Below are 10,607 nucleotides of genomic sequence, written 5' to 3'. Positions count from 1 at the left end.
CACATGCCACACACACAGAAACAAGGCAGATATGTTGTACATGGTTTCAGATACACAAACAAATGGATCCACTGCACTCAGACTGTGCTGCAGTGTATCTAAATCACTCCATGTAGGGGCACCTGGGTGGCTCAGTCAGTTGAGCGTCGGCTCAGGTCATGATCTCACAGTCAGTGGTTTCTAGCCCCTCGTCGGGCTCTGTGCTGACAGCTCAGAGCCTGGAGCCTGTTTCAGATTCTGTGTCTCCCTCTCTCTCTGCCCCTCCCCTGTTTGCACTCTGTCTCTGTCTCAAGAATAAATAAACATTAGAAAAAAAAAACTTAAAAAAACAAAATCACTCCATGTAATCACAGGGCCACACAGATCCATGTCATAGGATCCCATCTCCACACCCAATACACTGGCAGCTCAGCTGGTTCCTTGGGCCCTGGCTCTCTTCCTGGTGACTAGGGGTTCTCTCCTGGGGTGAAGGCCAGGGAGGAGGGGCCTCAGGCAGATAGGGACCAGGTAATGGAATGTAGGGGACCAGGCTGCAGTATAGCTCATAAAATCTGGAGGGGTCAGGTCCTGCCTGGGGCACCCCTATTCCTCCAGCAATGACTTCCCCCCGAATTCCCCAAATCTGAATCCCCTCCCAGCCCTGTCACTACTCAAACTTGGACTTGGTTTGAGCCTCCTTTATTTTCTAAGCCTTGGTTTCGGTGTCTGTCAACTGGGGATTAGAGTGTCTGTTCTGTCCACCTCCCAGGGCTCCAGCAGATCAGAGAGACACCCACAAAAGAAACTACAAGGTATAGCACTGCCTGTCCACAGGTTCCCAGACTTAGGTGGGGCCCAGGTGGAACCATTTCCTCCATTGCTAAGGAAAGGTCTCAGGCCAGAAGAATTTCTGGGGAGAGCAGGACTTAGAATCAAGATACTGAATCCAGCACGTTCCAGGAACCCTGCCCTCCCCAGTCCCAGGCAGACACCTAGGGCTCAATCATGCCAGCTAGGGTCAGAGGTAGAGTCCGGAAACTGAACAGCTGCTGGGCATAGACCCAGTTAGACCAGTGTTCAGGGAGGCGCACAGATAGCACAGTGCTAAGTAGGCGTGTCCACAGGTAGTCTGCTCATGGAGTTTTCCTTTTCTCTCATGATGGATCTGGGTTTTATCATTCATATAACTGATTCCATATGCCTTTGACAGCTTGCTCACATTTCTAGCCATGACAGGTTTCACCTACCTCTGGAAAACTGTATGGAAGTGTATTTGGCCCTCTCTAGGTACAACCTCAGCAGAAATACCAAAGTCTGACTTTCCAGCCCCATGAGCACCTTTTGCAGAGGGAAGAAATCAAGAAATGGAGGTCACTGGGTTTTATTTGAGTCCAGAAGGGAAGGCCTCGCCTCACACACACCAGGCCCCAGTGTTCTAAAGCCTGAGGAGGGGGGTGGTGGCCATGGCAGCACAGAAAAGCATGGCCTCCCTGCCCTCCAGGCAGCCTGCACAAAGGAGTAGGACAGATCCAGAGGAAGCCCAGCTCCCTTCAGGGGCTGACCAGGAAGGGGAAGGAGCAGTTGGACTAGAGCTCTGTCTTCGTGACAGGTGCCTCCTCTGAGCAGGCCCCCTGGGGGCCTCCACACAGCAACGCCTCCAGAGCCTCTCGGCCTTGTTGGTGGGCTTCATAGATCTGGTCTTCTCCAAACTCCCCCAGGTAGTGCAAACATGTCATGGAGAGCCTACGGGAGCCCAGCAAGAGCCTCAGACTTTGCCTGCCCCACAGGGGGCTGATCAAGGCTCCAAAGTCTCCATTCCACCCCCCATTCCTGCCATCACCTGGTGGGCCAGGGGCCCCCTGTGATCATCACGCTGATGTTTGGCTCTGGCCCCTTGCTGAGTCCTGGGCCTGTGAGACGTTTCACCTGGTTCACTTCTCGGACCCCGTAGCTGGAAGCAGTGGGGAGGAGAGATACAGCATTAGTGGGAGCCCTGCCAGCAAGGGATCCATCCCCACATGAAGGTGAGCACACTGGGCATTTGCTGAAGCCAGAGCCCAGATTCTGATCTTCCCTGATGGAAAACTGAGGACCAGAGAGGGAAAGCCCCTGGCCCAAGGTCACACAGCAACCATATATCCTGGCCACCTACCATTCTACTTGCTCCTAGCTCCAGAGCTCAGACTGCCTCACAGCCAGCCCCCTACCTTAGACCAGAGCCCTAGTGGATTGTGTGTCTGGCGTGAGTGGGAGAATGAGAACCTCTACCCATCATCCCTTCCCCTGGGGGAGGGTGGTAGGGACCAGACTTTTGACTCACCCCTGCCAGGTCTGGGAGCAGCTCTGGTCCAGGATGTCTGTGTATACTGATTCACTCAGCTCCTGCTGCCCTCCTGAGTCCCGGGTGTGAAGCTTGGCCTCTGCCTTTGCCAAATGTTGCCACATCTAGAACAAGGAGGAGCTGAGAGCCAGGACTTTTGGACTGCTCAATGGTGGGAGAGGGGCAGACAGGAGCCTGGGTCTCCGGGAGAAAGTGAGGTGAGCCTTTTGAGCAGGAAACTCCTGTGAACAGGCTTCATGGCCCTCCCACAGGCTCGGAAAGCTGAGACTGGGTCTGCTGAGATAGGATCCACTTCCCTGGAATGGGGTGGGTGGGAAACTCTGAAGTGGAAAGTTAGGCCTGAGCACTGGGCCTCCTTCCCCAGGGCACACCTGCCCATCAGCACATGATATTTTATTTTATTTTTTTAAGTTTATTTATTTTTAAGAGAGAGAGAGAAAGAATCCCAAGCAGACTCCTCCACTGTCAGTGCAGAGCCCAACATGGGGCTCAAGCCCAGAAAATGCAAGATCATGACCTGAACTGAAACCAAAAGTCGATGCTTAGCTGACAGAGCCATTCTTCTTCTTAAACCACAAGAAGGAAAGAAAAAAAGAAAAAAAGAAAAAAAAAAAGAGCCCAGTCTTCAATGACACGTGTGCTCATAGGCTCCCCTCCCCCCATAGAGATATTCAGGCATGCTTGACAGGCTTGTGCATGAACACGAGATACACACATACTCATATATTCATGTACTCAACCCACATGCACACATGCACATATACACCAGTGCTCCCTGGTCATATTTTGGGAAGGAGCCCCAACCCGAGGATAAGCCTGGAAAAGAAAGAGTCCAAGAGGACAAGCTCGTGACTACCTAGGGTCTCAAGATATTGTGGAATGGGTGTCCCAGATAATCTGCTCGCTGTTGGGCAGAGAGATGGGTAAACTGAGGCATGGAGGTTTAGGTGAGGTGAAGGTGGAAATATCATGGAAAGCTGAATCTAACTCGATACCCTGGGATTGAGAGTTTAGAAATCAAAGGCCAGGGGCGCCTGGGTGGTTCAGTCAGTTAAGTGTCCCACTTTTGATTTCGGCTCAGGTCATGATCTCACATATATAAATAAATATTTAAAAAAAAAAAGAAAAGAAAAAGAAATCAAAAGCCAATAGTAGAATCTGAGGTAGAAGGAGGGGACTGTCTTCAAGAGGGGCCTGGATAGGGTCAGGGGAACTGCTGGGGGGAGGTACTCACCTGGTAGGCCACCGCCCTGCAGGCATCACAGCGCAGGTGAGCAGGCATATGAGCTGAGTACTTCTCCTCATCGTCCAGCTGCGGGGCAGTGGCTGTGAGTGGAGCCCTGTCTCCAAGGCCCCCTGGGATGCCCCAGGCTCCCAGCAGCAGCAGTGTCAGTGTCAGTGACAGCCTCATGGTCTGTGGAGCTGGCTCAGTAAGCATGGGCTGTGGTTGGGGTGCAGGTGTGCATGTGTATGTGTGCAGTGGGGGCCGCCCCGGAACTCCTGACCCAACCAATGGGGAACCAACACCTCACCCCTCCCACTCTCTCCCTTCCCCCAGGGCCCTGAAGATGCCACGTGTGCACCTCCTCTAGTGGGATCCTTGCTTCAGCCAACTCAACTCCATTTCACAGATAGGGAACAATGATGTAAGGAGGGGGGCTGAGCGTGGGCAAGAACACATGGGAACTGATACCTCCCATGTCCTGGGATCTGGCAACTCAGTGGGCACTGTCCTGAGTACCTTGGGGGAAGAGGTACTTGGTTAGTGTCATTTTTATGAGCACATGAAGGCTCAGAGAGAAGTGACAAATCCAAGACCATACAGCTACAAGGGCCATACTGAAACTGGAATCCAAACCTGATTGACCCCAAAGCCACTGGCCACTCAGCCACCAGGAGGAATTAGGTCACGGGCATGGCTGCCAGCCTAGGGCTCCCTCCCTGGGAGGCAAGTTTGCTGAGGCAAGGATGCCACGGCACATGAAAGACACACATGGGCTCCTTCCCTGAGCCTGAGGGCCATACCAAGGCATGGAAGAGCATTATGGGGGGTGTTAGGGGTTGTGATAGGAAATCAGAAATCAGACAAGTTACACCAGTCATTCCGACCATCATGGCTCATTGGGTCAGTGATTTATTGCACACCAGGATGAGGTGAGGGGACCAGGAGCAGCCCAGGGCCCTTCATGTCATCAGAACCAGCATCTGTGGCCATAAGAAGATGTTCAGGTTATTCTGACTCATAGTTCTCCTGGTCAGCTTCCAGTCCAAGGCAGAGAGGCAGACAGATAGACTTCAAGGGACCCAGACCCCCCAGAGGCCTGGAACCTAAGTAAGGCATCCATCTCTGTCCCCAACAACTGCTTCTAATGGGAACTCTTCTTCCACAAACTCATCACATCATCACTTATCAGTTCAACAAGCTTCTGCCAATTCAAGCTCAGAACTCCACACAGACCCCCATGCAGAGCATCTCCTACCCCATTCATCTCTCTCAGGCCTCCTCAGAGGCTTCTATAATCTCAGGGCAATTAGAACACAGGCCCTTCCTTGCTGTGCCCAGCCTGCAGAGCCACCCCCTCTCTGGGCATGGTTGCCACAACTGTTACTGAGGCAGTTGAACCAGTCGAGGCTCCATGTCTCTGTCCCCGCCCTCATCCCGACCCCAGGGGCATCCCTTTTACTGCCAGCCTTAACTCATCCTCCATTACACCCAGAACCCAGAATGGTCAAGAGGTTCTGCTTGTAAGTCCTTCCTGATGATTCACTTCATCTGCTTTCCACTCTGGGTGGGGATGGCTTAAGCCCCCCCACTCCTGGCCCTAGGATGAGCCAGCTCAGCTCTGAGGGCTTAGAGAAGCCAAGTCAGATGCTGAGGTTAAGGGGAGGATGAGAGTTGGGGCTCCCAGTTGGAGACTACAGCTGCCTCCCCACCCAACCCCCATCCCCAGGCTGACTGTCCATAACCATAACCACTTCCATATTACTTCCCTGCTCTGCCTCCACCTGCTGTCTCAACAGCTCTCCTTCTCAGACCCTGCCTGGCCTAGGGGCTGCACTGGCCACTTTCCCACACAGCCTCCCAGGCCAAGGCTCACACCCTCTTCCAAAGAATAACGAAGTTGCTAGCCAGAGTCCTTCTCCTTCCATCCCACCAGTGCTCACTAGCCTGCTCCATCTCAGCTGGGTCCACCATTCAGGGAGGGACAGACAGCTCACTACCTCTGGGAGCAGCCCAGCCCTCTGCTGCTCCTATTTCTTGTTGCCCCTAGCAAACCCCAACAGCCCCTCAAATTGGCTCCTGGGGACAACTCTTGAGACCCCTCACTTTTACACACACACAAACACACTACACTCTGGGAATGCTTGGGAAAGGAGTATACAATTTTGTTGGGGGAGGAAGTAGGCAGCCACTTTCTGAATTCCAGCTCCATCAGTCCCAAAGTTTCAGATACATTCTCTGAAGGTAACTTCCGGTCTGAAGATTGGATGCGATGAGTAAAAGAAAGAGGTGATAGAAGGAAAGAAGGGCAGGGGACTGGATGCCAGAACCTCCAGGGCTACCAACAGGCCCCAACACCATGGGGGATCAGACCTCACACTGGGAACAAGGACCCTTTGCCGGGCTGGGCTGAACCTGAGCTGTTGGGTGGAGCGCAGAGGAGCAGAGGGGGTGCGGGGCTGGGGGTTCCACTCACTGGCAGATAATACATCCCGTCCAGGTGCCCCGCCTCAGAGGCCCAGGGTAGCGGGGGGCCGCCGAAGGCCGGCGGGCCCGGGGATGACGGCATCGACAGGCTGGGGATAGGCCCATAGGTGGGCGGGTAGAGGCTGGAGCCCAGGGCCAGCGGGGTGTAGACGCGGCGGGGTGGCCCTGGGGGCGATGGCGGCAGCAGCACCTCTACATATTGCCCGCTCTCTGGGTCGAAGAGCAGCCGTAGCCGAGGCTGTCGCGGCGCCTCCACAAAGTAGTATCGGCCGCTCTCGGGGTCCACCAGGACCTTCCCCGGATACGCGGTCCCAGGTGGCTTCCGCGCCCCCTGGAAAGGGCCTTCTGGGGACCGGTCCATCGGTGGCGCTGACGCGGCGCGGGGCTGGGGCGGGGCCGTTCTGCCTGCCGACGCCTGGGGCTCCCGCGGGAGAGACGACTGGACAGAAGTCGCGGTCTCTGGGGCCACACGAGGCGTCTCCAATTTGGGTGCTATCCCAGGGCTCAAGCTAGGGTTCGCCTGAGGGGAGCTGGGACAGGGTGGTCTGGATGGTTGGGGCCCGGCTGGCCCTATGGGCGACTGCTGGGGTGAGGTGCGAGCGCCTCCTAGAGGGCTGGTCCGCCCCTGGCCGTCAGGGACCAGGCGCTGGACCTCCGCATCCCGGTTCTCTACGCCAGAACAGCGCACCAGGACTCCCCCAGGTCCCTCCCGCCGGCGGCCCAAGGCCAGTGCACCAGGCAGGCGGATCTCAGTGCGCGCGAAGGGTTTTGCGGTGCTGTTCTCTGCTCTCCGCCTCAGGACCCCGTTGGGCTGTGAAGCATCCCGGGGGACTGTGTCGGGGGACGGCTCTGGGGGCTCGTAGGGGTGCGTCACGACTGGCAGAAAGTCCTTCAGATAAACAGAAGTGTAGTGAGCTGGGGCTGGGGACTCCAACGCCTGGAACTCTTGTGTCTTTGATGAGCCGCCCTCCTCTCCGCGGGGTTCCGCGGGAGGCGCAGGCAGCCCCGAACCTGGTGTTCCCGGAGGAAAGCTTGGCGCGTACGTGGTCTTCACCATCTTGCGCACGTCGCGGGGCCGTGGAATGGCCACGCGCGGTCGTCCCGAGGCTGCTTCTCCAGAGCCCGAGACTTCCCGGTGCACATCGGCATCCAAGGTGCCCACGAGGCGACTGAGGGGCAGCTCGGGTGCAGCCACTTCTGGCGACGGCTGACTGCCTCGGAAGGCAAGATTCCGCATCTCCCGCGTGGACGGACTCTGCGCGTCTGTGAGCTCGGGGGTCCTGGGGGCGGACGGTCTAGGCAGCGCCAGCTCCTCCTGTCCTATCCCATTTAGAGCTTCCGATGTAGGTACTATCGATGAGCCCTGCAGTGTGGGATCCCACGTCTCTTGGGGAGATGGGTTCCACGTCCCATTAGTACGATCTGGAGGCTCCAGTGAGGACAAGGCCGGCGGGGACGGGCTCCTATTGCCTTCTGCGGTATTCCCAACTGCAGGTTTCGGAACCTCCCACAGGGAAGGGGCTTCGGGGGATGGGCTTCTTGTTCTGGCAACACCCTGATTCCACTGAGAACGGATCGGTGGGGAAGGGCTTCTTCTGCTGACAGTTTCCTCGATAGCAGGATCCTGATTTCCCCAGGCAGAGGATGCCTCGGGAAACGACGGGCTACTTACTCTCCGAATAGCTCGATTCCACGGAGGCAGATTCTGGGGGGACGGGCAGTGAGGACCCCGTACGGTCCCATTTGGAGCCTGCCACAGTGGGGACGAGCTCCTAGGTTTTCCAGCCTTACTCGGAACCTCCCGGGCGTCCCTAGACTCAAAAGGCGGAGACGGTTCTCTCAGGATGGTTCGATCCAGAGTCTCTCGCGGGAACCGAGTCTTGAGTTCCTGACTGTGCGCCTCCTGAATCTTCTCCCCTGACTGCAGGAAGATGCTGGAACTAACCGGACCCAGCGGCTCGGTCCCCGGCGCGGGCTTGTCACGCCGAATCGCGCGCTCTCGGAGGCTAGGCCACGGCCGTGGTGCCCTGGCGGGGGCTGAACTATGATGCACGCGGGGTGGCCGAGACCTGGCCTCCTCCAGGACCTTTCGGGTACTGCGGGCCGTTTCCCGGGTCGCACACTCCAGCCGCCCCGTGGGCCCGAAGGTGGCGCTGCTCCGGGCAGGGGCCGCAGGGCTTAGTTTTCTGGCCAGTGCTGTCTGCACTAGACCCGCGGCTTCCTGCAGGCGGCCCAGCGACTCATCCAGGGAGCCAGTGCGCAGAAGCAGTCGGGGGCGCGGCGCGCCCGCCTCCCGCGGGGGGCTCCGGGGTCGGGGGCGCAGCTCAATTTGACGCTTGGGCACAGTCCGGGGTCTGGCGGGCTCGGCACGTTCCTCCAGCGCCACCTCCACACACTCGAACTGCGCCGGGGTCCCAGGACTTGGCCCGCGGGGCCGCAGCTCCAGGTAAGTGGCCCAGCGGGAGCCACCGTTCGGGGCCTGAGGCGTCGGTGTTGCTGGAGCAGGAGTCGCGGGCCCGGGCGGAGAGAGGCTGCGGAAAGCTCGAGCGGTGAGCTGTTGCACCTCGCTATCCGCCGCGTCGGAGCGGCTGAACAGGGCCCCGGCGCCGAAGATGACTTCCATCTCCCCCGACGGCAGCATGCGCAGCTGGGGCTGGGGTGGCCGCGGGCCGGAGCCCGGGCCTCGCGGGAAACCCGAGCTGGTCCCGAGCTGCTGGCGGCTATTCTGGGCGCTGACGGACAGGCGAGGCTGCGCGCCCGCCCCCAGCGCAGGGGCCACTCCGGGCCAATTCGCTCGGCACTCCGCGTCCGGCCCAACGTCCGGGGGCTCTGGAGAACCCGGAGCCGTGTGGTAGGAACCTGACGAACCGGAGGAGTCCTGGCGCCGGGCGGGGACCTCAGGCAGGCGCCCTGGGAGCCCAGGCAGAGCTGGCGGTGCGAGCGCGGTCAGCATGGTGGGGCTGGACGCCGCGCACTACCTCCCTCACGTTAGCCTCCGCCGGTGCCGCGGACGCCCGCACTGTCCCCGCCCCGCCCGCGGGTGTCGTGGGGTCACCGCGCCTTAAAGCGGCCGCGTCCTTTCGCGAAGCAGTGGCGTCGCTAGCAGGAGAGACTTGGGCCCTAGGCTCTACTTTTCCAGCTTTCTCCCCTGGCGCGGGCCAGAAGCCTAGGGTGCATCGCCAGGCTTTGGCTGACATGAAGGTGAGGGAAAGGCAGGTGTGCAACTTGAAGCCAGGGGCTAGGCCCATCTCCACTCCTCCACAGGCTAGGAAACAGGATGAGCAGGGGTCTGCCTAACAAGGACCATGGTGGTATGGATTAGAATGTGAGCCAGGGGGCCAGGACCACACTTTCAGACCAGGCAACTCAGATCTTGTGAGCAATTTCATCTTCTCCTTAGCCCCCAGTGTCTTCCCATCACCTCAGTGCACCCCTTCTCCCCAGCCTTATCACTTGTACTAGCTAGAGTTCATAAGGGTGTACCCACCACCTTCCTTGACCCATCAGCCCACGATCCGATAGAAAGCATTGCTTGGTAAGCTCCCTCGACCCAGAAAGTTGTGCCAGGGCCTCAGGTAGGTGCTGTCCCTGGCTGGACCCATTGCCTTTAGTGGGAACATCCTGGATGGTGCTGGAGTGCATAGCTCTAGCATTCCCATTCTGCCTTGGCACCTAGAACAAGCCCTGGATGCCTATGTGGGGTCTCCTAGGAACCTCTGGGGGTAGCTGTAGCCCCCTGTATAAAGACTCTGAGGCAGAAAGAGCTCTGTGCTCTCCCAGGCACTTGCAAGGCCCTCACTCCAGCCCCCACCACCTCAGGACTCACCCTGGGGACAGGAACAGATTGGGCAGGAGTCACCACCTGTCATAGCCCTGGGACAATGACAATGGGCACCCTTTACCCTTAAACTTCTGGCTTCGAGTTCCTACTATGATTCAGGCTCCAGGTGGCCTTGGAGCAAACACATCAGCACCCCCATCCCCATTGTACTCATCCTCACACTGACCCAGGTTAGGCTAGACTTGACAAATCTGACTCAGCCTCCGAGTGGGTCTCCTGCCTGGGTATGTCTCCATGATCACCTAGCCATCAGAGATGGCTTGTGAAAGGATCAAGCCTGCCTATCATCTAGCCCTGCATATGCAACTTTAGCGAGTCCTAGACCCTTCGCACACTTCCCCCACCTTAAAAATAGACATAGCATGGTCCTTTTCCCTTCCTTCCCTTTGGGAAGACTCGAGCTTCTGTTTGGGGGAAGTGTAAGAAGGTCCAAGTGTGATTCACAGGTATAACATAACATTATATGATGGAAATTGATTTCCCAAATTCATCGTGGTCCTGGAACCCATGATCTTTGATGTCTCTGGTCAGGACTTCACACACACACACACACACACACACAGCCCTTCCTGCTCTATAGCCAAGTTGGGAGAGTTAAATTTACCAAGGCACTGGGAGTGGGGTGGGGTGTTTACAGGTAACCAGGGGTAACCAGAGCTGTTTACATAGGGAGGGATTAAATACCAAGAGTAGGAAGGACAGTGCCTATTAGACAACAAAGTAGTCCTCCCCTACGC

The 10,607-nt window shown here is 57.5% G+C and overlaps 2 protein-coding genes across 2 annotated transcripts; both read right to left on the bottom strand.

The window, feature by feature from the left end:
* Positions 1–1,344: 1,344 nt before the first annotated feature.
* Positions 1,345–3,802, bottom strand: MZB1 (marginal zone B and B1 cell specific protein). The gene is made up of 4 exons (XM_058735216.1): positions 3,555–3,802; positions 2,300–2,424; positions 1,820–1,930; positions 1,345–1,722 (listed from the first exon to the last, which is right to left on the bottom strand). Exons 1-4 carry the CDS (start codon positions 3,756–3,758, stop codon positions 1,566–1,568), a joined length of 597 nt encoding a protein of 198 aa, XP_058591199.1. The 5' UTR covers positions 3,759–3,802; the 3' UTR covers positions 1,345–1,565.
* Positions 3,803–4,422: 620 nt separating this feature from the next.
* On the bottom strand, positions 4,423–9,063 carry PROB1 (proline rich basic protein 1). The gene has a single exon (XM_058735028.1). It carries the CDS (start codon positions 8,980–8,982, stop codon positions 5,917–5,919), a length of 3,066 nt encoding a protein of 1,021 aa, XP_058591011.1. The 5' UTR covers positions 8,983–9,063; the 3' UTR covers positions 4,423–5,916.
* Between the last annotated feature and the right edge of the window lie 1,544 nt (positions 9,064–10,607).

This window comes from Neofelis nebulosa, chromosome 1 (genome assembly GCF_028018385.1).
Source record: "Neofelis nebulosa isolate mNeoNeb1 chromosome 1, mNeoNeb1.pri, whole genome shotgun sequence".
Classification (NCBI taxonomy): domain Eukaryota; kingdom Metazoa; phylum Chordata; class Mammalia; order Carnivora; family Felidae; genus Neofelis; species Neofelis nebulosa.
Note: the sequence above shows the minus strand (reverse complement) of the source record. Positions and strands in the feature narration are given on the sequence as shown.

Excerpts from the sequence above, each read along its gene's own strand:
- MZB1 (XM_058735216.1), bottom strand. The coding sequence starts at position 3,758 with ATGCTTACTGAGCCAGCTCCACAGACCATGAGGCTGTCACTGACACTG. Across the intron at positions 1,931-2,299 it reads TGCTCCCAGACCTGGCAGGG|CTACGGGGTCCGAGAAGTGA; the intron begins GTGAGTCAAAAG and ends CACTGCTTCCAG. Across the intron at positions 1,723-1,819 it reads GGGGGCCCCTGGCCCACCAG|GCTCTCCATGACATGTTTGC; the intron begins GTGATGGCAGGA and ends GGGCTCCCGTAG.
- PROB1 (XM_058735028.1), bottom strand. The coding sequence starts at position 8,982 with ATGCTGACCGCGCTCGCACCGCCAGCTCTGCCTGGGCTCCCAGGGCGC.